This window comes from Amphibalanus amphitrite, unplaced genomic scaffold, assembly GCF_019059575.1.
Source record: "Amphibalanus amphitrite isolate SeventyFive unplaced genomic scaffold, NRLGWU_Aamphi_draft 000901F_arrow, whole genome shotgun sequence".
Taxonomy (NCBI): Eukaryota; Metazoa; Arthropoda; class Thecostraca; order Balanomorpha; family Balanidae; genus Amphibalanus; species Amphibalanus amphitrite.
Window position 1 is genome coordinate 130,364 of NW_024882395.1, and position 27,684 is coordinate 158,047.

Below are 27,684 nucleotides of genomic sequence, written 5' to 3' on the forward strand. Positions count from 1 at the left end.
CTAATAGCAACATATATACTAGGCAACGTACGCCCTATTTTTAACGTACGCGAAACATTTTATCTTTGACATGACCTGTGACGTCATCGGTGACCCCGAGGTCAATGAAATTGGAGTTCCGTCGACAAATTTGACAGGGCTATCGAACATCGTTTGAATGTTACAGATCCGTCCAGTAGTTTCGGAGATACGGGAGGGGGCAAAAAAATGCCCCCCCCCCCCCCACCCACCGCGCGGAAGGTGGCCGGGAGGTCCACCGCCTGCCGGGTTGATGAGAGCCTGAATGAGAGAGAATGTTTTTAGGCGAGCTTTTAAGGAATTTAATAAAAACACAAAATGAAATCATGCTACAAATTTAATTGCTTACCTCAGGAATGAAATCAGCCAGGAAAGAACAGCAATATTTTTAACCAGTAAAACGCCTTTTGGGGCGACCAACGGAGCGAGCGAGAGGGTGGGTCTTGGACAAGCGAATTTGCAAGGGACACCTCCAACTAACTTGTGCACTGCACCCTACTAACCGGTCCCTAGCGATGTGCCAAATTTGAGCGCAATCGGCCTAGCCGTTCTCGAGATCTGGAAGCGGCACCCTGCACGTGCACACCAGCACACGTGCAAAATGGGTCACAACTGACTTTTGCACGGCACCCTACTAACTGGTCCCTAACCATGTACCAAATTTCAGCACAATCGGTTCAGCCGTTCTCGAGATCTGGAATCGACCCCTGCACGTGCGCACGTGCAGCAGCACCCCAACTGTGGCACATGGATATGCATTGCCTAGTGGGTTCCTACCTACATACCAACTTTCAGCGCAATCGGCCAAGTAGTTACCAAGATATTGCAACAATTGCAAAACTGACACCTCTTCGTTTTGCACGTGGCACGTGCATAAGCGGTCACGCACATGCATCGAGAATAGTCCAATACTTGGTAGAAGGAATGAAGCTACCCTAGAAAAATCATCGATTGTAAATCGGTCAAGTGGTTGTTGAGATATAAGCCTCGCAAAAGCGTAACCACGGCCGGCCGGCCGCTCATACTCAGAAATTTCCGTTAATCTACGAAAGACTACGCTTGCTTCGCTCGCTACGTAACAATTTCTTCAGACTAACAATGCCTCAGCTATATTGGCACGCTACTGGCTGAAAATAAGTTGCTTAAAAAGACCCACTGAATCGCCACGATTTTAAGTGCATGTCATCTCTATGTATATAAGATCTCTATGGCAAACACACACACAGAGTTTCATTTCACAAATAGTATAGTAGACAAGCGGCTGCGCCACTTGCTTCGCAGCGTAGCCAGAAAATGCCGCACCAGCCAATTTGCTTTCGAATGGTGTTTGATTTATACTGATCTGTCGTCTGGAAGCAGAGATATGGACGGAAACGTGCAGAAGAAAAATTTGAACATAATAACTATTCTGAGAGCTTAGTTGGATAAAATTTGGGTCTTACGGGGTCAAGTCAGGTCAAGTTGGTCATCCCTGGTCACACCGGGTCAGGCCATGTCACCTTCGGTCAGGTCAGGTCGTATAGGTCACCATCACCACGTCACATTGGATCGGCCTGTACCACACTTCTACTACTTCTACCCATACCACTACTCCTACCACTACCCCTACCACCACTCCTACCACTACCCCTACCACCACTCCTACCACTACCCCTACCACTACCCTTAACACTACCCCTACCACTACCACTACCCCTAACACTACCACTACCCCTACCCTACCCCTACCACTACCCCTACCACTACCCCTACTACTACCCCTACCACTACTACTACCCCTACCACTACCACTACCACTACCCCTACTACTACCCCTACCGCTACCCCTACCACTACCCCTACTACTAACCCTAACACTACCCCTACCACTACCCCTTATACTACCGCTACTCCTACCACTACTACTACCACTACACCTAGCACTACCATTGGGTCATGTGAGGTCACAGACAATCAGATAAGCTGATAAACTAAAAAAAGTGTCCCTAGCCTTGCTCCTAATCTTCTCACTCTATTATTCTTAATCGTAATTGGTGGAAATGTCGCTTTGTGACAGATGTGGCGCATTGCGACAAAAGTGGCGCATTTATAATTGACGTTTTGCCATGCATCCTTCCACCGAATTGCACGTTTATCGGACCATATTTGACAAAGTTGTGCGATTTGCGGCAAAAATAGCGCATGTGGACAAATGTGGCGCATTACGGCAAACGCGGCGCATTTGTGTTAGCGCAGTGAAAACTGTCTATTTGAAAATCAACACCTTCATTCGCCTTTTTTTATCAAAATAAATAAATTGCCAATCTGCAAATGAGAGGCGCCCGCCGCCGATCGTCATGCATTTTAGTTGCAAAGTCCATCAAACCCGGCTGCCGATGCCTTGAAGACTGAGCAAATTTGAGAGGAAATACGCACTTTTCCAGGGCGTGCCACGTGCGAACCATACACCCCCCGGGACTCGAACTTCGACACTGCACGTTCCCGTGACGTCATCAACACCGTGCGAAAATTTCAGCCCCATCGAACGCACCGTTTGACCTGTGCACGGCGTCAAAGCACCCCGCTGCACGGTGCAAACAGACAAACAGACAGAGTTTCATTCTACAAATAGTATAGTAGACAAGCGGCTGCGCCACTTGCTTCGCGGCGTAGCCATAAAATACGCAGCAGCCAGTTTGCTTTCGAATGGTGTTTGATTCATACCGATGAGCCGTCTGGAAGCAGATATATAAAGGAATATTCTGATGGCTAAGTTTGATAAAATTTGGGTCATACGGGGTCAAGTCAGGTCAAGTCGGTCATCCCTGGGTCAGGCCAGGTCACCTTCGGTCAGGTCGTATAGGTCACCACGTCACATTGGATCGGCCTGTGCCACACTTCTATATAATTCTACCCATACCACTACTCCTACCACTACCCCTACCACTACCCCTACCACGACCCCTACCACTACCCCTACCCCTGCCACTACCCCTACCACTACCCCTACCACTACCCCCAACACTACCCCTACCCCTACCCCTACCCCTACTACTACCCCTACCACTACCCTACTACTACCCCTACCACTACCCCTACTACTACCACTACACTACCACCACTACCACTGGGTCATGTGAGGTCACAGATTATCATATAAACTGACGAACTAAAAAGAGTTCCTAACCGTGCCCCTACTCGTGTAATTCCATTATTCTTAATCATATTTGGTGGAAATAGCGCCGTTTGACGAATGTGGCGCGTTGCGACAAACGTGGCGCATTTGTACCTGTCATTTTGTCATGCATCCTTCCACCGAATTGCTCCTTTATCGGACCATATTTGACAAAGTTGTGCGATTTGCAGCAAAAATGGCACCTCGTGACAAATGTGGCGCACTACGGCAAACGCAGTGCATACGGTTAAGCGCATTGAAATCTGTCTTTATTTACCGTAAATCAACACCTTCATTCGCCTCTGTTTATCAAAATCAATAACTTGCCAATCTGCAAATGAGAGGCACCCGCCGCCGCTTGCCATGCATTTTAGTTGCAAAGTGCATTGAACCCGGCTGCCGATGCCTTGAAGAATGAGCAAAATTCCGAGGAAAAGCACCTTTTTCCAGCGCGTGCCACGTGCGAACCATCCACCCCCCGGGACTCGCATCTCGACACTGCACGTGCCCATGACGTCATCAACACCCTGCGAAAATTTCAGCCCCATCGACCGCACCGTCTGACCTGTGCACGGCGTCAAAGTACCCCTCTACACGGTGCAAACACACAGAAACACATACAGAGTTTCATTTCACAAATAGTATAGTAGATAACACTGGATTGGTGTCTCGTGGAAATTAACATTGGGATCCGCGACATTGGGATCAGGCCTGCCATCTAGCGAGAGAATTATCGTAAGTTAGGAGCAAGCCGAGTGAACGCCATCTCTCAGCATTATGACACACGTGGGTGTGGTGTGTTAGTTGGCTTGAAGTGCATATTCCCACGAGTTGGAGGTAATCTTACTGAACCTGAGACGACAAAAAACGTCTTAAATGCTTGAAAGCCAAAAAACGTCAAGCAGCCTTTAGGTAATAACGAAAATAAAATGCGTAAGACAGTGTGTATTGAAACGCCCAGTCCCATCGGCTTGTACGACCTTTTATATGGTCATTTACTCACAATGGTACAGCAGTTTGACAATATGTCACTTACATATTTGGTAGGCTTATTCCTTCTTCTCCGAATTTCGCCCGATTTTCTTCATCTTAGTTAATGTTACGGCACGTGTCACGTGCCAACTTAGGGGTGTCGAAATTGTTCCACATAAAGTAACTCCGCAATGGCAGGGCCAATTACAGTAAAACTTCGTCAATAGTTAGGCACCCAGTGGCCAATGCATTTCCATGTGTCACTATGGGGGTGCTACTGCACGTGCGCACGTGCGGGGTGCCGCTTCCATATCTCAACAACGGCTGGGCGGATAACACTCAAACTTGGTACACAAATGTCACATCGATGCTCGCACTGCATTGATCAGTGCTTACATTGGTGCAGAGCTGTAAGGAAAACGATGAAATGAGATGCGTGGTGTTTACCTATGCCTTTCTTTTCCAGCAGCTGATTGATTCGCAACAGGAGATCCTTGTTTGCGAAGGCTTCGTCTCCCTTTTCCATCCCTTGTTTAAAATAACATTAACAATGTACGAAGAAGATTACACATAAAAGTTGTTTTAGGCGGCTATCTTGGGCCAGGGCTGCGAAGTTGTAGTCAGAGCCAGCGGTTCTGTTCCGACTCGGAGTCGGTTGATTTTTAAAAGCTGTAGCCCGAGTATGAGTCGAACGTCACCGAAAAGTCATCACTCCACAGACTTACCAGGGCTGCAGAGTCGGAGTCAGATTCGGAGTCTGTGTAAATTGACAGTTCTGCCCGGAGGAGTCGGAGTCGATATTTGGATACCGGAATCGGAGTTGGAGCCAAAGTTACTGAAATTTCATCGACTACGCACCACCGGTTGGGTCCTTTTCATAGAGCGCCTTGAATGACATATTGAGCGGCAATGACGTTAGCAATTCCGTTTAAGTTTTTCATTAGACTTATAGATAGTACTTACGTTCGTTTTGTTGTTTGATCGGACAATTTGTTTGATTTAGGCCAAGTAAAGACTCATGTGAAAAATAGCGAAAACGACACGTGCTGGCGAAGTCTTCAATAACTCCCTGTTTCACGATTTAATGAGAAAATAACATGGAACTGCTTATCTTATTACTGACCCTGCACATAAATCTATTAATTTCTTCGCTTTTACTAGCATATAAAGACATAACCTTTTGAAAAATTGCACAACAAGCCTGCTACTACACCACACTCCCGTGTGTCACAATGCTAATCAGCAGCGTTCACTCGGCTTGCTCCTAACTTACGACAATTCTCCCGCTAGATGGCAGGCCTGAGCTCAATGTCGCCAAAAACTGCGAAGACACCAATCCATTATTATCTCATCCATGTAGTATGGTACACTGACCATGAAGATGTCCACTAGCGTTAGCCAAGTCCCTGCGGCCACCTGGCAACAATAGAGGACACCTGCGAGTGCTCCCATGCATTATTATCCAATGCTATATCTTCCACCTACTTTATACATCCCGATGCCCGTCGCTCGACGCTGACCGCCCCTCTCCCTCACAGTGTGAACCGGTGATGCCCGGGCGTGGCGCGTGGTGCTCGGCTCCCACGTAGATGGTCGTCATCAACCCGGCGCGCGGCCCAGGGGTCTGGCCTCACCAGCCGGCGCCCGACTCCCTCATCGGCACGGCCACCGACCCCGCCACCAAGATGGTCTCACGGGCCACCCTCATCTGTCGGCCCAACTCGCATCCATTCCAGGTGAGGCGATGATGATGATGATGGCGATGATGACGGCGAGAAGCATGATGATGATGATGATGATGTGTATGACGGCTTCGATGTCAGCCGGCCGGCTGGTTGGTTGGACGAGAGACTGCCGCTGGTGGGGGTGGTATGGAAGGTTGGGGGATACATGGGGGTGTTGCGTGGATATGTTGCGTGAGGGAATATGTGTGTTCGGTGTCACACAGGGCGTGTGTGGGTAGTTGGACTGTGTTATCACGTTATATGCTGCAGTCTTGATATGGCACATCACGCACCTTATTTGGGGTCACGATGCCACCCGACGCCCGCGCACCAGGTGGGACATGGCCATCGGCCAGGCCTTCGCTCAACAAGGAGCATCGTGTATTATGTTTCAACAAATACCCCAACAAAACGCCACAGCATGCTTATGGCTCTAGCAACCAGCTCGAACTTGCGTCTTACTTTCACTCTGCAGGCTGACGAAAAACCCGCTCCTTTTTCTTGTGTGTCGCAACGCGCACTCATACAGCACACACTGATCCCTGCACAAAACTATCTTCGGAACTTCATATACCCGTACGGCTCACTCCGGTGTAAATGTATCCCCTGACCAGCGCGGCGGCTATAGTCCGTACCGGTGACTCTGGTGCCGCCCAGAGCCACCCTGGCTGGCCCGGCGGACGGATGGATGGACGGCCTCGCCCATACCGGTTCCGTACCGGGCAGCGGGCGCTTTTTGGCGCACTGTGACGCCATAGGACGATTCAGGAATGTGTGCGGAGCTCTCCAGGGCGACGGCAGGCGGGTGGTGGGTGAAGGGATTCTTATAGTGGGGAGACGGGACGTTGCCTGTGGGAGGTCGGTGGTTCGCAGGTGATGGAATAATGGACGGCGAGTGGTGGAGTGAAGCTTTTGGAAGGCAGGTGGTGGAGTGATGAGTGTATGCGGCGAGCGACCCCTCCCCGGTGGAGCGGTGGACGGTGCTGTGCGCTGGATGTAATGAATCATGGACCAAGGGTGCAATGCAAGGGTGCAATGCAATGATGCAACTGAGGTCGACACTGCCTATCTGCGTGACGCGGCGCTGTAGCTGCCTATACCGGTTGGACGCTCGCATACCGTCATCTCACCGGACGGATGGACGGACGGACGGACGCGTGCCGAACGCGCTGACAGACGCCGGACATCACGCATCGCTCCGTTATCAGACGGCCGCCATCCGCAGGCGACACACGCGAGGCGGCGGCCGGGCGCACAGGGCAATGCGTCGCTTCTGATCAGTAGCGCACGCAAAACAAGCGTGAGCGATAGTCGTAGGGTTCTTTGTGTTATGGTCGTAATGCCGTCAATCATATGTCTTATTTTGGTGACTTATTTTTTGGTCGATTGTGCATAGCAATGCTTATTTGAGTATGAGGGCGTTCTGTAGAATTATTATTTATCACTCAGCTGTGACGGCTCAGTTTTGCTCTTTGGATCCCCCCGATAAGACGCACTTAAACTTTAGTTTCGACTCCTCAGCTCATGCTGTCGAGCAGGAATGTCCTATGACCGTTGTTAGCATTACGTAAGCTACCCTAACATTGCCGACGGCATTCCACCAAAATCGGCTATGAGATAAGATAGCGCGCAATGCTTGACATGCGCCGCAAAAGAAGATATCTATGGGTACGCTGTACATTTTATGCGATGCATACTGGAGTAATTAATGCTGCTTAAAAATGTGTTCGAAGAACTGCCGTTATTACCACTTTCGCTAGATGCGGTTCCCGAGGGCCTGCTCTCTCTTGAATTGAACTGCCGGCAAATTCAAGGGACTGAATGAAAAAAAATACGACTGAATTTGACCGGAGCAGCATTTATCCTGGGATTTAAGTGCAACATTGACCTGTAAAGCCGTCGGTGTCATCTGCTCTCCGTGCAGTGCCGTCCGTCTGCCCGGGCGCCGCTCTGTTGCACTTTGAGTCTCACTGTTTATCATTAGGCGTGTTGTGCAACGTACCCTATCCGTGCACTTTGCTTTCTCTGCTCCTCGTTCGCAAACAGAACCGAACGTCCCTCCTTGCTCACAATACACATTGCTGAGTGTTTTATCTTGTTTGCGGTGTAGAAGCGTGTGATGTTGGGATATGATGTCACACTTATTATGTAGCGTTGGTAAATGGTTTGGTCTCGTTACCGTTACGGTTGATGAGTATATTATGAGTTATATATGTGAAAACACTTAACAGCTGACACTGTGCCTAACGTGAAACAGGTGTCTGAAGAGGGTGAATGCTCTCGTGGTTTTAGGTATCAGGAAAATGAAAACAATGTAAGGAAACGGAGGTGTTAAAATTGTAATGTAAGTGATATGTTGATGTGATAGTGTGATTATTTTTGTTAAGAGCAACGCTACTTCTTATGGCACATTTTTCATATTTACTCGTTTGCTGATAGAGTCGGTGCATCGGCTTCATTTTATGTCAACGTGCCTATTGAAAAATCGTTTCTGTCTATTGTTTGTATAGCAGTGTTCAGAAAACTAAAACGGACGTGTATTTTACCAGTCATCAAGCCCCGTTCCGTAATAGCCTTCGATCTCCGCTCCTGCGACTTGCCACTGTGAGCTCGTTTGTCACTTGTGGGTTTATTGATCAGTGTGACGTCAGCTCTACACTGCAGTCGTAATCACCCGACCATGAAGTGCAGGCCGCGGCTCTCGTCTTCCGAGATATCTGAAGGCCGTTTCTAGTGGTCACTGGACAGTGATTTAGCCAAAATCCATCATGATCTGTCGACTGTCGCCCATGTCTGTTGTGTCCACGTTGGCGTACATATATGACCTACATCCGCGTTAAGCGCACGTTTATTTGAAGCGCCGTTACTTTGAATTACCCTCCACTCGTCCCCGGTGCACTGTGCTGTTGCACTCTGCCTCTGCATACAACGCTGCCTGATCCACTAGTCTCAGTGCACCATGCTGACGCCCTGCCCTCTGTCGACCTCAGGATCGTCATCTGACCCTGGAAAAGCCGGAGAAGATCGGCCGGTCGGTGGCTCGCTCCCGCGCCGCCACCAACAACGCCATCTTCGACTGCAAGGTGCTCTCCAGGAATCACGCGCTGCTCTGGTTTGAAAATGGCAAGGTGAGGATCGGCAGTGGACAAAAACCATATCAGCATCCTGTGGAGTGGTCTTAGGAGGTGGTGTGATCTTGTGCGCACGTTGTGAGGTGTTTGTATGGATCTTACCGCAAGATCCTGCTCGCTCACCCGGCCAATATCCTGATCCGCGGCAGTGCGATAAATTAATGATGTGCTCCGCCGTCACCTGATCATTACCACCCGCTAATCAACTTGCGCCGCCGTGTCATCCTCGGCTATCATCAATACGTGTTCCAGCTCCATGCTCCGCCAATCACCGCCTCCCCGCCACCAATAACGTCTGTTGGGTGACCTCCCGATCTGCCATATCCGCCGTTGTCGCCGATAGTGGCGTCACGGCGCTGACAGCGCGCCGCCGGCGGCGGTTCCTTTCAGTTCTTTCTCCAGGACACGAAGAGCAGCAATGGCACGTTTGTCAACAGCCAACGGCTCGGCAAGGGCACCGATGAGTCGCCGCCTCGGGAGCTCTGCTCCGGTGACATCGTCCAGTTTGGCGTCGATGTCATGGAGAACTCGAAAAAAGGTACGGGCGTGAGCGCAAGTGAAATACGGATGAGGAATGAACTTTGAAGGGGGAAGTTACTCGAACGTCCGGACCATATGTTAACTCGATGAAAAGGACGGGATGTCGATGCTCTGAAACATAATACTTATCTTTTGTCTTGGGAATGGGAAAGACTTTGAAGCCGTGTTATGAATGCTTAATAATTTAGATAGTAAAATTATGAATAAATTGCTAGTCCTTTCGTTATTGCCACGCGTTAGGACTGCCTTTCGTTCGCATTCCGTTTTTTCATCATTATTGGTTGTGTCACTCAACGCCCTATTTTAAGTTTACTGTCCCCAAGCATTCGACTAACACATTTGTGTGTAAGTTTCAGTGACGCACGGGTGTATCGTGGCCACACTCAAGCTCTATCTTCCCGACGGGAAGGAGGCGAAAGCCAGGTAAGGCCTTCGCGAGGCTAGTAGCAGCTAATTCACAGTTTTATGCCCTATAGCGATTCAATGCTCTGTTTAGTAGCCTGTTCTTCTAGCTTGAAGCAACCCCTTTGCTATTTTGTCATTTTCTAGCATTCGGCGATGGAGATTGATTGTAGAACGAGTACGAATTTGTTATCGTAGGAGTAGCAAAGTAGATAGTATGTAGCGCTTAGCCTGTTCTCTTACTATCTTAGCTACGTTTAATTGCTGCTTGAGGTGAACATTTTCTCATTGACGTTTCAGAGGATCAAGTCCTGACATGCTTTCGGGGTAAATCTGATTATTTGCTCTGAATTTTTACCCTCTCGCTTCACCGCTCGTCTTCCCCTTTGCTCCATCCCGCTTGCCTTGTCAGACCCACACTTTCCTGCCCGCTCGTTGTGTTAGCCGCCTGGGTATGATGGTGTCCGTCCATGACCACTTGTTCGTGTGCTTGCACCCACCTGGGGTAAAGTAACCCCGCTCGGGCCGCGCAGGCCCCACTCCAGTGTATCAGTGTGTGCTGGGGAACGGTGTGTGCCAGGAGACTGTCCCAGCTAGCTGGTCGGGTCGCCCTGCGTTCCCGCCCGCTGTCGGCCGGCCGGCCGGGCGGATCCTGTCGGTCGGTCGCCCGATGGCTGCCGCTCGCTGATACGGGGACGGCGGGCGGCTCGCTTGGAGAATGCGTGCTCGATCTGCTAGCACAGACTGCTGGCTTTGGAAGGAGTGGAGGACGGTGCCCGTTATGTGACGCGTGTTTGCCGCCTCAATCGCACCCTGTTCGTCAGTCTTTTTTCCCTAGTTTTTTTTTTCTTACGTCAGTTACATGCGACCTACTGGACCTATTTTTGTACCAATTTACAAACGGCCAATTGCTCATATTTTGTGACCACTTTGCACAGGCTAAGATTCGCGGTGTCTGTTTCCCTTCCCCGGCCCCTTAGCTTCCCAAAACTGTCTGTTGGTGCCTGGTGGTGTCTCAGTGCGCTTGTCGTCTTCGTCATGTCATCCGTTTTGACTTATTGTCTTGGCTATTTGGCCCATGGGACTCCTTGGCACAGCTGCTTTATGTGAGCATTTGTGATTGTCGTGAATCGTTGATGAGCTTGGTAATTATTCTTGCCATTGCGTGTTATAACAGTTTCATTCAAATATGAAATTTTATTTCATTCAAATTCCCGTAACACAAGCGGCTGATTTGTCTTGTTTGTCGTGATATGCACACATACTGAATACCGATGTCTGTTAATTTCGTCATTGGCACAGCCTAGACCCGTTGGTGTTCAGTTCGCTGCCAGCTCTGGCATAGTTTACACAGCGTTAGACCTCCCGCCGAGGCAGACGGTATGACAACATGGCAACACCTGGGCGACTTATAACAAACGATCCACCCGGATGATAAACGCATAATAGACCGGTCTCTCGGCGGCTAATGTTCTTTCATTGCTCCTACAGCTACCTATTTGTTTCTCTTAGGCAAAGGTTATAAAAGTTATCGACAAATATTATGTGATTGAGGCTGTTCGCGTTCAGGTGTATGGTTTTTCAGCAAGCTGTGTGCCGTATTCATCCTTTTGTGTTCTGTGCGGAAGTCGCTTTGGCTTATTGTTTGTTTGTGACGCTGGATTTTCAGCCCCTTATTGTGAAAGATGATTCACTGAATAGAGTTAAGGTGTGCTGACTACGCTCCCCTGCTCCCACAGCACCGCGTCGATACCCCTGAGTCCGGCCAACCCGATTCAGTCTCAGGAGCTCTACCAGCTGCAGCAGTGCGTCCAGGTCAGTTGTTGTTGTTGTTTGCTCGATTTTATTGAATATTTTCGCATAAATAGACAAGGCAATCTGGGATCGGTGCAAAAGCTATTCAGCTTATTTCATGGCACCTCTCCCTCACACACTCTAGCTCATTCACACGTCATTCACGACAAGAAAAAAGAACATCGGGTGCAACATAAATAATGATAAACTGAAGTTTTAATAATCGAATTAAAAGAAAAATACAATGAAAAATTAAGTACACTTAAAGTATAAAATAATCGTTGGTATCATCATAAGTATCAAACATAAGTAACTGAAGTAAAGCTGCCGCCTCTGAGGTAGTTCACTGGCGAAGGGCGATGTCCGCAAGAAAGGGCTGCTGTCACCGCCGCGCGGCCGTCAGTACAGGTCAATGGTTTCAGTTCTCTGTGCCAGTCGGCGCATTGTCAGCGAACGACCGCCGCGACTCTCAGGAGCTCCACACTCTACATTCCACACGTAGGCTAGCTCTGGCAGCAGCTTCCGGCAGCTTTTAGAAGCTCTGAGGGAGGAGCGCTTACATAAGCCCATCCATCAGTTCTCGTTAGTCCCACCTGTAGCCCATCGCAGCTTGTGCAGCTCTCGGCAGCTCCTCTCGAAGCTCCCGACCCCTTTGACCGGCGCTGGTGCGACGTTATGGTGTCCTAGCGGCCCGTCACCATCCCCTCCCTCCCCTCCCCCACCGTTATCCGGCGTCTGATGGGTAGTTACGAGCAGTTTGATCGGACGGCTCCGCTGGCACGGCTGACTGTGTTAGTACAGCCGGCGGGGAGAAGGGAGAGGATGCTGTCTGGTAGGAAGGGGCTGTTGTGTCTGTATGACTGGCGGGTGGGCGGTGGAACTTCCTCAATCAACGCCGTCTGATGCGCCTGATAGGCTGATAACGCGGGTAAGGGGTTGGGGTTGCTTGTGGTCGACGCTACATTCGAGTGACATAAATGCATCTTAATGCATCTTTGTTCACATACTATCCCGCTTGAACACCGACCTTGTGATTAGAAACGGCCGTATGTCTTTACAACCTGACGAATTTATCAATGATTATGTAAAAAGAAAGAAGGTAGATACCGGTGCGTCTCTCACTCGTGTGTCGTTTGACTACCAACTGCCTGTACCGTCTTCTAACCGATGTCTGCTCCGCCGCCGTGTTCCAGGAAGCCGTCCACCGCGAGCGGGCGGTGGAGAACAAGCTGGCCACGCTGCAGCGGCTGCTGGATGGCGTGCAGACGGCCACCAACTCCAGCTGGAAGGCGCTCATCGACGAGGACCGGCTGCTCACCCGACTCGAGATCCTCGAGGGACAGCACGCGCTATACTCCAAGGTGAGGGACGGGCTGTGGTTGTGATTATGGGTGTGTGGGTTGGAGTGGATCGGTTAGATATGGTGAATGTTAGTTGTGTGTTACCGTGTGCCGGTACTTACGGACTGGTACTTGACACCTGTGACTCATGTTGCTCACAAGTACGAGTCATGTTACGTACTCGTACTTGTGCTAAGGATTGCCATTGCTAGTGGTGACTTTGATAATAGATATAATCAATGCGACTTTTCCCTTGTTAAAATTCAGTATTAGTCATCGATTTGTGGTTATTCTTTCGTGCATGACTACCGCCTTTTGGGAGTACTGGAGGACGTAGTCGGCGTAGTAGTACGTACTCTTCATGAATAGGTAACGTCAATGAGCGTCTATTGAGTAAGCGCGCTATTAATATTTTGTCGAGTAGCGTGCCAATACGCAGTAGTGGACGGCTACCCACCACTCATGGCCAACCTGGGCCGCGTAAACGGAGACTAATAATTGAGCGTGTGACGGAACCGCTCTGTGTTTTCCGGCTCTGCATGACGTGGCGGTGATTTCCCGTCAAATGAGGTCCTCACGACTGTACGGCTCTGTTTCCAGAACTTCGGCGAGGATAAACTGAGGGAGGAAATTGCGCGGCTACAGGAAGAAAAGAATGTGTATCAGAATGTGGCGAAAGAAAGTCTCAAAAAGGTGCTACAGGAGAAGTTGGAAGCCGTCCGGAAGTTACAAGAGCTAGAAAGGTGGGCTATTAAACTTCGGTAATCACACAATTAATCGAACGCCGTTGCCATCGTTGATATGCTGATATTGGCTCTAAGGCCGGTCTAGTCGTTCAGTCGTTTGAATGGCAGGTGTCATTTATTTTACGTCTTATTTTACTCGCTGTGGACTTAACAACCTCAGCACAGTTGAGCTCGTAAAAATGGATCTGACAATAGCCCAACGCTAACTTGCACTCGCTTCCGTACTCGTCGGACCTTGGCCATACCCTGAGACATCACTCCCGGACGCTGACTCTGCCCCCGCTCTGTTTACCCAGGACGGTGAGCTCTGCGCAGGACGAGTGTCGGCGGCAGACCGACCTGCGCGACGCCGCCGGCAGGGAGCTCACGGAGCTAGCCGCCAAGTATGAGGCCAAACAGAGCGCCGTCGCCGAGCTGGAGACCAAAGTCAAGGTCGGTATGGGGTGGGAGGCGCATCAGGGGATTGTGGAGGGGTAGGGCCCTGAGTGAGAGGCTTTGTTGTTCAGCAAGCAGCCTCGGTGCTGTTTGGTTTTTGCTGATATGGTGTTGAAATTGATGATGACTGAGCTGTTGCGGATCAATGTGCCTGGTAATCTGACTGCAGTGCATATAAACAGTTTGGAAAGCCCGCTGTAAAGAAGCGATTAGAATACTGCCCTTTGCCCGATCTGTAGCGTTCAATTAGGATATCTCACTCTTATCCTGATAATTGATACTTATTAAATGAAAATTCCTTATTTATTTATTTATTAAATGAAATGAAAAATGAAAATTAATGTTTACTATTGAGATAATAATTGATGTCAACTCCCAATTTCAATCCATCCCACGTCCCGGCTGCCTAATATCTGACCTATCAGCACCGTCTACTTCATAACCCGTCCCTCTGTCTCTGTTCAGGAGCTGGAGGAGGAGGCCCTGGCCGCCGAGATGCGCTGGGATGTAGAGCGGGCCGGTGCCGAGGCGCGGGCCGCCCAGCAGAGGATCGAGGAAGCGCAGCAGCGCGCGCGGCTCGAGGTACTGCAGGCAGAGAGCGACTTCACCAAGCAGCAGCTCACCGCGCTCAGACAGAAGATGCAGAACAAACCGGCCTGTGAGTCGCGGGGAGGGTGGTGACTGGCGATGTCGGAAGGAAGTCGGGAGATGGTGCATGTGCATAGTGTGTTGGGTGGTTTTAAGTGGGATGCTCGCTGACCTGATGACTGGCATAGCGCATGAAGTTAGTAGGAAGTAATCTTGTCGCCGTGATTGGTAAATGCTCATACGAGTTACTGTAGGGAACTGCCCAGTTCAGCTGGGTGCTGCTGAGTAATTTTCTCAGCATATAATCGTCCCAGATGGGAGGGCTACCGTACCCGGATCTTAGTTCCGTCCATTTAGAACAATATCACGTCCAATCCCACCCGAGAGAGAACAGTACAGCGAGCGGACTCGGGATGAGGATATCCGTGTCACCACGAGGGTCGTCGGTCATGTCAGTTGAATTATAGCCGCTGGTGGCGTATGCCCCGTCTTTCTCAGAAACTAGCGCTGGCTGTCCGGCCGCGTGCTTCACGTCTGTCGTGACTGAAACGGTCCCTGTTACTGCCCGGATGGGGCTCTGTTTGAATGGCAGCACTGGGATCGGGTGGGTCTCCAGGGTATTATTGCGAGCTGGATACTACCTGGAATAGCCTTGTGCTGGGCGTTTTAAGTTCACCGTTTTGAGCAGTCAGGAACCATGCGGGCTTCCGCGGCTGATGCAATGTGTAGGGCGTAGGTGTCATGAACCTGAGTAGTGACGAATCAAAAGAGATGCAAACTTTTTTGCACTTGCCGCAGATTGTGCGATACATCAGTGATGAATAACAGTTCAATGCGAGTTTGTCATTACTGATCACCGTTTCTATAACGTTACGCACCTCCTAACGCTACTTGTCTATTCTTCTTAGCCCATTGACTCACTGACACCTCCCCTTTTTCTTCCCCCGCCAGTGGACACCACGCCAAACGGCGACATCTCCCTGGGCGACAAGGAGCTCAGTCCGACCTCCACCCCCGGCAGCCCTGCCCTGGGCTCGGGTATGGAGCAGACCGAGTGCGAGCTCGCGGCCGTGCGGGGTCAGCTCGAGGCAGCCGAGAGCCAGCTGGCGGCCGCGCACCACACCATCACCCGGCTGAGGGAGGAGGCGGCGCGGGCAGAGGCTGAGACGGCCGCCTTCAAGGAGAGCGCTGCGGCCCTGGAGGCGGAGCTGGCCGCGGCCCGGACCGAGGCGGCGACTCGGAGAGACGAGGCCCAGCGGCTGGAGACCAGTCTGAAGGAGAAACAGGGCGAGCTGGCCAAACTGGAGAAACAGGTGGGTGGAGAGGGACCGAGTCGTGACTCATGTAGCTAGTCGGTGTGCGATCTACGCTGCGAAACAGGTGGGTGGGGAGGGTAGGGGGTGGGACCAAGTCCGGTCTCCTGTAGCGGCAGGGGGTGCGTTCCGTTGCTTCTCTGGGAAACGTGTGGAGGGGAGGGACCTAGTTCGGCCTACTGTAGCAGGGGGTACTCTCTATGACCACTCTGGGAAACAGGATATACCAGTGAGGCACTATGCTCGCAGTGAAGTGGTAAATGCTTTAGTGATTTTCGGGTCATTACCGATATCGAACAGCTTTAAGTCGCGGTCTTGGTATTACCTGATGAATGTTGACCCTTGTCTTGTGTCGCGCTTCTTTGCAGCGGTCGGCGGGAGATGCCGACATCAAGGAGACCCAGACGGACATCATCCAGCTGAAGAACAAGGTGGACAGCCTGCAGGGTGAGTCGCTGACATCCAGTCGGTGTGCGAGCACCGAGGGGCAAAAAGTGGGTCCAAGATTTTCTGTCCCTCTTGGTGATATATGTCGGGGTATGATGTCGGCCGTTCTCTAGTATTTTTAAGTCTGCTTTTGTATGGCTAGATAACATTTAAATGTTGCCTCTTTCTGTTCTTTTTGGTCCTGTTTTGCTTGTTTGTTTGTTTTGTTTTGTTTCGTTTTTTTAACATGATTATGATTTTATCTTTGTTCGACTTCGACGAGCGCTTGGGTTTATGTTCCTTTTGTACATAATTTGTATCTAAAATTTCTGACTGACCGCCTGTGTTGTAGAGCGTTTGTGGATGATGGGAACGCACGTAGAGCACTACATTAGCACTATAACCATACTAAAAGGTTCGTTCGGTGACTGACGGCGGCTGCATGTGCGCCTCCTGCCCGCATGTCGTGCTCCCGTGAGAAGCCATGGAGATTGGAGATGGATGACTGTCGGCACTCACAGCTTTATGAACTGGGATTCCACGCTCTCGTCGTTACTTTGAAAATGCCTTCCTGCTTTCACAACATCGGTAGTTACCTGCAGCTATCGATGTATCCTTTTCTTTTTACCGTTATTCCCTTTGCTCCCTTTTCTCTTCTCCCAACACTGATGTGTTGGCGCTTGATAATATGCCTTACTAGCTCATGTGCGGTTTGCATCGAGTTTTCTCTCCTTCTTTTGCTTTATTGCATGAATGCATTCAATTTAACCAGGTTGAGGTTTAGCTTTTTATCATATTTGCGTATGATTTTGCATGAACAGTGATAATTATGGCTGCTGACCGGCATGACTCGTGCAAATCGCTTCGAACGTTGCGCTATTGAGGCCTTTTGCGGTAATATTTCAACCCAACCAATGCGCACTAATTTTGCATGGATCATGGCGCCACTTATATGCCAGATACAGTTGTAATATTCCCCGCCCACAATGCTGTTTTATTCAGGGCTTGTAAGAGCTAATCATGTTTGCAGCCACCAGTATTTCAATAGCCGAGTTATAGCCGCGCTCCTGCTTGACTCCACCAAATATCTATCATTCGTGGCTCCGGTGGCTCCGTCTGACGCTTTCATCATCTTGTGCAAGAACCTGTCTGTCCGAGTCGCTCACTGCTGTACCCGGGCGGCCGACAGAACTTCTGGAGGAGGCCCGCACCGCCCGTGCCGACTCCGAGGCCAAGGTGGAGCGGTGTCAGTCCGAGCTGCTGGTGACGCGCAACAACGGCCAGGAGGCCACGCTGCGGGCCGACCACCTGAGGACGCAGCTGAAGGTGAGGGACGCTAACCTGAGGGGTAGCTTACAGACAGGAGGCCACGCTGCGGGCCGACCACCTGAGGACGCAGCTCAAGGTGAGGGGTACTATCCTGAGGGGTAGCTAACAGGAGGCCACGCTGCGGGCCGACCACCTGAGGACGCAGCTCAAGGTGAGGGAGACTGTGACTGTCCTGAGGGGTACATTGCAACAGACACTGTCCTGAGCGGCAGCTAACGGGCAGGAGGGCGGAGGCCACGCTGCGGGCCGACCACCTGAGGACGCAGCTAAAGGTAAGGGACAATGTCCTTAGGGGTACGCTTAAGTGAGAGGCTAACCCTGACTGTCTCTGAGGTTTAGTGACGCATCTATTGAACACTGAACAGTGAACAGCCCATGCTGGCGCGTAGAACGATATGAACGTGCTAACACTCTTGATAATCCCAGGCTTACTTTTTCAGTTGCAGATCGGTGCCCGTGTCTTTATAACCGAAGGTTTGTTGTCAATAGTTAAAACACTATTCTTTAGAATTGTGTTTTCTATTGAAAAACAAATCTGAGTTCCCTGACAATTTGGCAAAAGCTGCCTGAGATCAGTAAAACTTGATGCTCTTGAAAACGGCTGCTCCAAAAAATCGGATTTTTTCAGGATTTCTAGTGGGCCAGGTGATCTACGTTCTGGTATGGGTCTCCCCTCCGCGAACCATCTGGTGCACGTGCCACGTGACTTTGAAAATTCCCGTGTTAAGGCAATGGGCAAAATGAAAAAATGCGTTCCACGGCAGATTGCTCGAAAACGATCCAAACGACCCCCCCCCCCCATTTTCTTCCATGCAGATCAACCACCATTCGGTGCGCTACCCATGGGTATGTCGCAAAGTGGCCGGAAAAGTCCAGAACCACGTGCCACGTGCCGTTGAAAATGACCCTGCACACCGGAAATTGGGACTTTTGGTCATTTCGGCGCACCCATGATGCATACTATGGCGTGGGTGACCAAACAATGGGTGTCATCCGGTCGGCAACTGTTAAAGGTGTCGTCCAGTGGGCCAAAGTGGTAGTTTCAAACTTTTGGGATCCACCATTCTGAGGATTCTTTTTGACAATACACTTACGTTTCTTGGCGCAATGTTCATTCCACCCAGCCGGTCGTCAATGCGTTAGGTGACCCAAATGACGATTGACCTGAAGGAAGTTGGGGGCGAGGAACACGCACGTGCATCCGTTTTTTTTTAATCGGGCACTTTCAGCTAGGAGATTTTTGCAGATATCTTTTTGATTTGTGAAAATGACCAGCCTAGCGGTATGCCAGTCGTTGATAAATTATTATCTTGCTGCGGCCGGGCGCTTATTTGCGATGTTTGCGTTTGGCGGCTGGCGGGCGACTTTTAGTCGTTTTCGGTTAGCAGTTAGCGTCGGTGCGGTGCGGGCGGTTTTATTTTTTTCGGGATTTCGGCGTTTTTTCTGTGTGGTTTGCGGCGGTCGGGCGATTTTTTTGCCGTTTGCGTTGGCTTTTCGGGCGTGCGTTTTACACGTTTTGCGGTGTTTACGTTTTGCGGCGGGCGGGCGTTTTGTGTTTTTTTTGCGGTGTTTGTCTTTGGCGGCGGGCGGGCGGGCGGGCGATGCGGGCGGTTTTCTTTCTTTTTTTTTTGCGTCGTTTGCGAGGTTAAATTTGTTTGCGGTCGGCGGCCGCTTTTTCGTTTTTTTTTTCGGTGTTTTTTTTTTTTGGGGCGGAGGGCGGGCGATTTTTAGGCGTTTTCGGTTGGCGGTTAGCGGGCGTGCGATGCGGGCGGTTTTATTGTTTTGCGGCGTTTTTGCGTTTTTTTATTTGCGGTTTGCGGCGGGCGGCCGTTTGTTTATTTTTTGCGACCTTTGCGTTGGCGTTTCGGGCGTGCATTTTGCGCGTTTTGCGGTGTTTGCGTTTTGCGGCGGGCGGGCGTTTTTCACAATTCAAAGTTCAAACCTTCGGGCCACAGCGCTCCTCGAAAAGCGCTGCCCTCGAGTATCAACTGAGCCTTAGGGTAGGTGCCAGTACATTGTCCCTGGTCGTGAATTGTTTACGCCCTTCTTAATTCGTGCGATAACGGGTATATCCTCCCCCCACCCCCACCCCGTCCGCGCGCCTGACTGACCCCCCCCCCCCCCCCCTCTCCTCGCCCAGGAGACGGAGGCCAGTCTGACGGTGCGCTCGGAGCGGACCGAGCAGCTCCAGCAGACGGTGGTCCGGCTGGCGGCGAGCGTCACGGAGGCCGTCGGGCAGCTACAGAGCTTACAGAACAAGTACGACCACCAGCAGCAGGCGGCCGCCGACGGTCGCGCCCGCGCCGACCTCCTGCAAGGTCAGTGTGCGGTGGAGGGTACGGGGCAGGCGGTGGTGACCTGTGGGCTGTGGACCTGTGCCGGGGTTAGGTGTGTATACAAGGTTAGTGTGCGGTGGAGGGTGCGGTGAATGCAGTGGTGACCTGTGCTAGGGTCAGGTGTATGCTATCCAGGACACTACAGCCTGTAAATGATGAGACAGACTCAAGGCCTTGTTGGTCGCCAACTGGGTACCTTGGCTCACTAGTTAAGACAGGGTCAACAAACCACTGTTCAGTTCCATTCCAGCCTCTGTCTATTTGTTCCCTCTAACATGTACGAATGATGAGGCTCTCTGTATTCCTGGTGACTTTCGGAGTGTACCGAATGGGTCCCCGGGATGCTAAATTCACTTGTGATGCAGCCCACAAAGAGTCGTACGTCCGTTACAAAAGCAGCCGGCATCGGCGCTAGTTATGGGACACTGGGGAGCATGTACTACGCACGTCGCACGTTCTGTCTTTTGTCCCAGCTGTGTCGACCTTTGTCGTGGGACAATACATTTTGTTTAACTATTCTAACTATTTAACTATTTGTTTAACTATTTTGTTTAACTATTCTAGTTAATTTGCCACTCGATATTTTCGGGTCTTATTTTGCGGTAATTTTGTATAAATGCAAAGTTGCGTGTTGTATTTTTCCTGGACACAGGTAGGCTGAACTATCAAAGATGCACTGTCTTTGCTAGCCGCCAGTTCTGTCACACGTAAAGCAAATTCTCTCGTTTATTGCCACAGACCACAATGCATTACTCCTACCGAGCACGTCATCCATTAATTCCGCCTCCCCCCTCTATTTCAGAGAGTCTGACGTCTGCTGAGCGGCGCGCCACCGACTCATCTGCCGAGGCCGAGAGTCTGAGGGCCCAGCTGGCCGAGCTGCGGACGGAGCTGACCACGGTCCGCGCAGAGACAGAGAGGAGACACCGCCAGCTAGAGGAGACGGCAGACCGGCTGCAGCAGCTCGAGCAGCGCTTCAAGGCGTGAGTGGGGAGAGAGCTGGCTGCTGAAGGGTTTACTGAAACGGTTGTTTGGCAGTATGGCGATGTTGCTAAATGAACTATGCAAGGTCTCCCTGAAGTTGTAGGTATTTTACAAGTAAGACAACCTGAACATGACATTTGACGTCTCTTGTCAAGACATTTATATCATGCTGTTGCTGTTGTCCGTCTGCTAACCCGCCTTACTGTGCCCGCCATTGACAATCCACATCTCTCTATCTCGTCATAGGTGCGAGGAGGAGCGGGACACAGCTCTGGCGCGCTGTGCCACGCTCGAGACGACCGCTGCCGAGCTGAGCGCCTCCTCGGCACCGGGCGGCGACGCTCCGGATTCCACCGTGTCCGCGCCGCCCGTGTGCGCCTCCCCTCCCTCGGCCGCCGCCCCGCCCGCAGCCGAGGAGGCTCCCGCCGCCGCCTCGGCCTCGGCAGAGGATGATGCGGAGAAGGCGGAGCTGCGGCGGCAGCTGCAGCATATGGACGAACAGCTCAAGGAGCTAGCCGTGCAGAACAGAACGGTAAGACACCGCTGCCCTCTGTGGAGCCGGCAGTACAGTCGGGCACTTTTCACTCTCCTCTGCAGACTGTATTGATGTTCACAGTTTCTTCCAGCTATCTGCTTTGTCTGTTTTTTTTTTCTTTGGAATGTAGCTGTATGTATGCTGACCTGCTTCATTGTGTAATGTTTATTGAGCTGTTACATGCTTTATATGTTTTGTGATGCTTGTGAGACCATCTGAATTGTTTCAGTGTTTGAAGCTAGGGGAATGTTCGGCACTGAATGCATTAGAGCTTCCTGAATGTTTAATGATTCTAAATGTCGGACTGTTGACGCCGCGCGTTTAAGGGAGACCCTGAGGAATGCTTTCATGATTTGTTGTGATTCTCTAAGTGCACTATGTCTGGGCTATGAACCGCCTAGCACATTCGAGATGGGCTTGTAGGTCTCAGAGCTAACCGCACAGTGGCGAGGGCAGGTCAGAATATCTAGTCTGTACTGTCCTGGACTAGCCTGAGCTGACTTCAGCCTGTGTGGTTCAGTCTGATAAACCTTCAGTCTGTTCGAAATTTAGCTCGGCCGGTCGGGCAGATTAGGGGATGTCCGCACTATACGCCACTCGGCGTCACAAGCAGCATGCTGCACCCAAAGTCACGCTGCTCAGCCATTTATGTTACAATTCTCTAATATTTCAGCATCACTGGGTCCCTGCCTGTCCGTGCTCTGTTCTCTCTGCGTTCTGATTCTGTTCCCTCTCTGTTCTCTCTATGTTCTCTCTCGATGTTCGCTCGTCGCCTGGCCGCCGCCCGTCTGTCCGTCTGTCTGGCGCTCGTACCGTGTGGGCCGCACCTCTGCACTGTCGCCTGTCCTGCCTTACAGATGGACACCTCCAACGTTATAGCCGTGGCCGTACTGGTGATAGCACTCTTCATCGCACTGGTGGTGCTCAACTCGTAGCCCGCGGCGGCGCCTCTGTCCCCCTCCTCCTTCACTCTGTCCTGTGCGCCGCCGCCTGCCTCTGCCACCGCACAAGTCGCGGTGGTGTGAGATGAGTGACTGTGTGTGTGAGTGTGTGAATGTGTGGAGAGTGTGTGTCTGTATGTCTGTGTACGACTTGTGCGGATGGTCTGAGGGGCGGCGGAGAAGATACGACGGTGATAAGGTAAGGAGCTCTCCGCGCCAGTGCACTGCACTCGTTAGAAGTACCTGGGCCCATTGTTCGCTTACTTGCACGCCTTACGTGGATCGTGATATGCGCTTGCATGTCAATGTCTGGATGTTCGTTTTTGGTCGACTGGCGATATATGTGCTGCCATCTTTCAACATTGGTCGATGCGTCCTAAGTTGGAGCTGTTGAGTGTAAAGAGCTGGGAATCATACATTGGTTAGATGTTTTCTACTTTGGGACTCTATGACTGATGCCTCAGGTGTAGTATACTACAGGGTGTCCCAGAAGTCTTGAAGCTTTTTATTTTTGTCGTGTGACCTTGCTATGCCACCGATTAAGGCAAATGATGCCTCAAACGAAAGACGAGAATGAACTGAAATTTTGTATTTGCATGCGTAGAGCACCACTTTAGTCAGGTGGCCCCCGTTGTGAGTCGCACAAGAACGAGCGCGAGAGATCGCGTTCTTCGCTGCCGCCAAGATCTCCCGATTTGCGAAACACCGGTGTCGCCATGCCCGTTGCTTGTCAGCTTCAGAGCCTTATTCCATGAAGCGAGCCAGGAAACAGCGTATTGACCCCAGACCCCAAGAAAACATTAGCAACATAATGATTTACTGATCAGGAAGTCTTCTGAGATGTTTTCACGCATGCGCTACGAAAATAAGGCTCAGCTGCTTGAGCGCGCTAAGCAACAACCCATTTTAATCCTTTGATTCGTCGCATTATTATGGGGCGAAGACAAATATCAACCTGTCACAAATAACATTTGCGACATATATGTATCATGGAATAAGGCTCTGAAGCTGACAAGCAACGGGCATCGCGACACCGGTGTTTCGCAAATCGGGAGATCTTGGCGGCAGAGAAGAACGCGATCTCTCGCGCTCGTTCTTGTGCGACTCACAACGGGGGCCACCTGACTAAAGTGGTGCTCTACGCATGAAAATACAAAATTTCAGTTCATTCTCTTTCGTTTGAGGCATCATTTGCCTTAATCGATGGCATAACAAGTCGATCACACGACAAAAATAAAAAAGCTTCAAGACTTCTGGGACACCCTGTAGTTTTCTTTTAGGTTTGTTTGTTTTATTGCGTTTCGCTCATCACCATGCTGTCCCCTGTGGGCTGAGCTGACCGGGCTGCTATTGGTCCACAGGCAACGGCTTGCAGTGTTCTGCCACTACTGGTGCTGGGCTGGAGTATCTGTATGGCCTTCTACGACTGGCTGGCGAGCCTGACGGCTACCCGCGAGCCCTAGCGACCCTCCCGCGCCCTGCACCGACCTTTCTACCGCCGCGCCGCTCAACCCGGCCCCAGTGAGACAGAGAGAGATAGACTGAGAGCGAGATTCCGAGTACGTGTAGCGCCGCGGGCCGGCCGCCGGCGCCGCCGCCATCCTGTGCCATGGGCAGCAGCGACCAGTACAAAGGACCCGGAGCGACCGGCACAGCTCCGGCCCCGTGGCAGCTGCCCCGCCGCCCCCGCCCCTGCCCCCGCCGCCGCCCGCTGGGGCTCCCGGACATACCCCACACTGCGCCCATGTGTCGAGCCGAGAGGCCGGGCACGGTCAGCGCGGCGCAACGGCGGCTGGTGCCTCACTAGAAATTCACTCTGTCGATGCGTTGCGTATTGGGATATTTTATGGCGTTATGTTTGGTGGCTGTATCCTGACGGTAAAGTGCTCGTGATGGTGTGTAGGCGAATCTGCCGGCCGGTGGTAGGCATGGAAAGCTGAGTTTATTTTATGATTAGCTTCGCCCCTTCGTCCCCCCCCCCCCTACCTCGCAATAATCTTCCAGGACGCCTTTCGATACCTTTTCTAATCCCTCCCCCGATACGGAGTCAGAGACTAGCATTTTAACGGTGCGAACGCGCGAACAAGCCGGTGCGAGTCAATGTTGTTGGTGCGAGTGTTTGTGAAAGCTGTGCGATGATGAGCTAGCGAAGGACGAAGTTGTCGGCCGACCCGTGACATTCGTGTTTGAGACAAGTGGCGACGCCGGCCAGCGCCAAATTCTGAGATATATCTACTTACGCTTGGTAAAATGTCGCGCATCTGTTAGCAGACTCGCCCTTTGTATTATTTTGTGATTGAGTTGAGCGATGCTTTGTGATAAAATTGATGAACGAATGCATATTATTTCGCGTTTGTTGCCGTGGAGCCGTGGTAATGCGCGAAACCTGAGATGAAGAAAGCAGATTTTACCGCTCCCGGAAAGCGAACGTCACTCTTATCGTCGTGAGCAATGTGGTGCAGCAAACGTGCGGACTCCCGCCGCGTTTTAATCATACCACCCTTTTGGTACTCGCGTGATTTATAACCCAGCGCCTTCGCGGCGGCCGTTCTCCTAGGCTGCGCGTCAACAGTGCCATTTTCTCCGTACGATCTCCGAGGAACACAAAATTTACTGAGTGGAGCGACGGCGCTGCTTAGTGCGACACGGCGGCACGTGCGCGAGAGGAGTGTACGTGCCCGAGGGCAGAGTCTGACGAGCGAGGTGATTGTTTTGTACGTGCCGTCGCGAGAGCGCCAAGTCTGGCTACCTCAGTAGCCCAGCACGGCTACCTCAGTAGCCTAGCGTGGCTACCTCAGTAGCCGGCCCGAATCAGCCGAGTGAAAGTGATGATCGGTTAAGGCTTGTTGATTATTTTATTTGTTACACTATGTGAGCTTGTAAATATACACTTTCCCAACCACAAGTTAATGTTTTGCCCCACGGAGAAATGAAGCGAATCGCTCATGACAGCTCTGACACGGTGGTGTTTCAATTTGAGCTTAGATCCATCTATGCGTCGCATCTGTCTTGGTCGTAGGTACGTGCTAGTCTGACGGGCTGACTGAGAGTTGCATATCTAAGAAATCCAGCGGCACATAACTTATATGTAGTATACCCTAGCTTCGTCTCTTTGGCAGTTGGCTCCTGGTATCAAGGTATCAACATCTAGTCACCTGTAGCCTATTGTTGCCCTCGAAGCTATGTTGCAATAAGCCTGGAATGGCCGGCCTGGAGCCACGCGCTTATTGCAAAGGGAATGTCCGACATTCCTTCCAAGGTGCAGTGGCATCCTGTTTGAAGGCAGCACGTTCATTACGAGCATCGATTCTGAACTGACAACGCCGAGATGCTGCGGCTACGGGGCGGGCTTGGGGCTATTTGTGTTGTCTCATTATTTGTATCGCCAACAGACATCTTTTCTGTCTGTACAGTCGGACGGGCTCATGAGAAATTCGTCATGTTGCCGTCAAAGAGCTCTATTTAAAACAACGAATGCCGAACTTGTCGCTAACTGCTTTCATGAAAAGGAAGAACCACAGTGCCGCAGGCCCGCACCACTTCATGAGTGGCGTGGCAAGAATAGCTCGACAATATCGTTATTTGCCGTCCCAGCTTCATTCCTAGAGCCAGCCAGCGTTGATGCGCGCCTCTGAAAAGCCGCAAACAAGCGAATCGCATTGATGGGCGTTTTCACCTCAGCGGCCATCGTCTCTCCACGGCCGCCAAACCATTGTTCGTGTTCCCTGCAAGATAAATTGTAGTTGAGGTGGGCGAGGGTCGTTCAAAGAAGCTTTGTGAATCGGATTTACTGCACCCAGAGACCCGTGAACCCGAGTTCTCAAGACTCAATTTCGTAAAAATAAAAGGTGCGAGTAAAAAAATTAATAGTAATAAAATAAATGAATTCCGTTCCCGCAGGCCGCCGTCCTGAGACCTGAGAATTGAGATTCTATCCTTAAAGTATTGAATGCGACTGGCTTGGTGGTGTCAACTACTGCGAAACCCGTTTTATGGTCACTGTTTGGAATTCACAGGTATCTGGTTTTCCGGAGTGAATACATTGGCTCACCAGTCTGCGGCTGAATGCATCAAAGTCGCATTAGATTGTAAAGCGTTTAGGAAACTTTGGATGGGTCTGGGATTCTGTCGTTCGCCAGAATACATTGCAAGAAGAGCGGTAGACCGATTCAATGCTGAGCTCGGTTGGGAATGGGTCGCGTTTTATTCGGCGGGACATGGCTCAGTGATTAACCCGCGCCCTGCTGGGGGGGGGTGTTTGAACACCCCCCCCCTTGTGGTTTTTCGCGAATATCTCAAAAACGGCGGCGCGCGCCGCCGTTTTTGGTACACCTTATCATACATCAATTCTACACATGTTGTGAAAATTTCAGACCAAGGTCATTCAAGGTCAGGTCACCAGGTCACTTGAAGTGACCTCACCTCATAAAAAGTTTCAATGTCTGTCATAGCTACACCGAGTGACCGATCGCTTTGAAACTTTCAGCGATTGCTAAGAGCAATAGCATGTACAAAATGTATATCTCAGAATTTTGATATCGATGACCTAAGGTCAGGTCAATTTTTGCGACCTCCCCATTAGGGGAAGTTGGGGGAACGCCGAATACTTTTTTTTCTGACGCCCGTAGCACGCAAGGTAGACAACATAAGCTATTCTTGTTGGCGTCATTCGAGAGGCCAGTCTTTTGCCTTTCAAACATACCAGGCGCATTTGATGAATTCGCATACCGTAAAGCGCACAAACTAAAAATATCAAAGAAGTGACTTTTTCGGCGTTGCCCCGGACTGCGGGGAAAGCCGAAAATGGGAGAAATGCTCTACGGGAATGCCGAAATTGATGTTTTGCTGTTATATCTCAAATTTTATCCAGAATTCGTCAAAGCTGACACGCGTTTTAAGAGCTTGAGGACGCTTGGTGCACACTGGAAGTTATAATTGTGTGATATAATAAGAAAAGGCCAGGTAAATCATTCCTT

At 50.9% G+C, this 27,684-nt stretch overlaps 1 protein-coding gene across 9 annotated transcripts in view; it reads left to right on the forward strand.

The window, feature by feature from the left end:
• Positions 1-25,613, forward strand: part of LOC122367856 (sarcolemmal membrane-associated protein-like) — a 43,490-nt gene extending 17,877 nt beyond the window's left edge. Inside the window, exons 2-19 of one of the 9 annotated variants that reach the window (XM_043341318.1) lie at positions 5,683-5,880; positions 8,859-8,996; positions 9,390-9,537; positions 9,896-9,962; positions 11,681-11,756; positions 12,929-13,096; positions 13,676-13,818; positions 14,118-14,253; positions 14,722-14,914; positions 15,796-16,157; positions 16,526-16,604; positions 16,936-16,998; positions 17,773-17,909; positions 20,053-20,230; positions 21,051-21,231; positions 21,479-21,764; positions 22,625-22,907; positions 24,070-25,613. In XM_043341318.1, coding sequence (XP_043197253.1) covers positions 5,734-5,880; positions 8,859-8,996; positions 9,390-9,537; positions 9,896-9,962; positions 11,681-11,756; positions 12,929-13,096; positions 13,676-13,818; positions 14,118-14,253; positions 14,722-14,914; positions 15,796-16,157; positions 16,526-16,604; positions 16,936-16,998; positions 17,773-17,909; positions 20,053-20,230; positions 21,051-21,231; positions 21,479-21,764; positions 22,625-22,702 — 2,580 coding nt within the window. In that variant the 5' untranslated portion in view covers positions 5,683-5,733 and the 3' untranslated portion in view covers positions 22,703-22,907; positions 24,070-25,613. Of the gene's footprint in view, positions 1-5,682; positions 5,881-8,325; positions 8,473-8,858; positions 8,997-9,389; positions 9,538-9,889; positions 9,963-11,680; positions 11,757-12,928; positions 13,097-13,675; positions 13,819-14,117; positions 14,254-14,721; positions 14,915-15,795; positions 16,158-16,525; positions 16,605-16,935; positions 16,999-17,772; positions 17,910-20,052; positions 20,231-21,050; positions 21,232-21,478; positions 21,765-22,624; positions 22,908-24,069 lie in introns of those variants that run through there. The other 8 variants (XM_043341317.1, XM_043341323.1, XM_043341321.1 and 5 more) reach the window with 8 other exon arrangements.
• Positions 25,614-27,684: the final 2,071 nt, after the last annotated feature.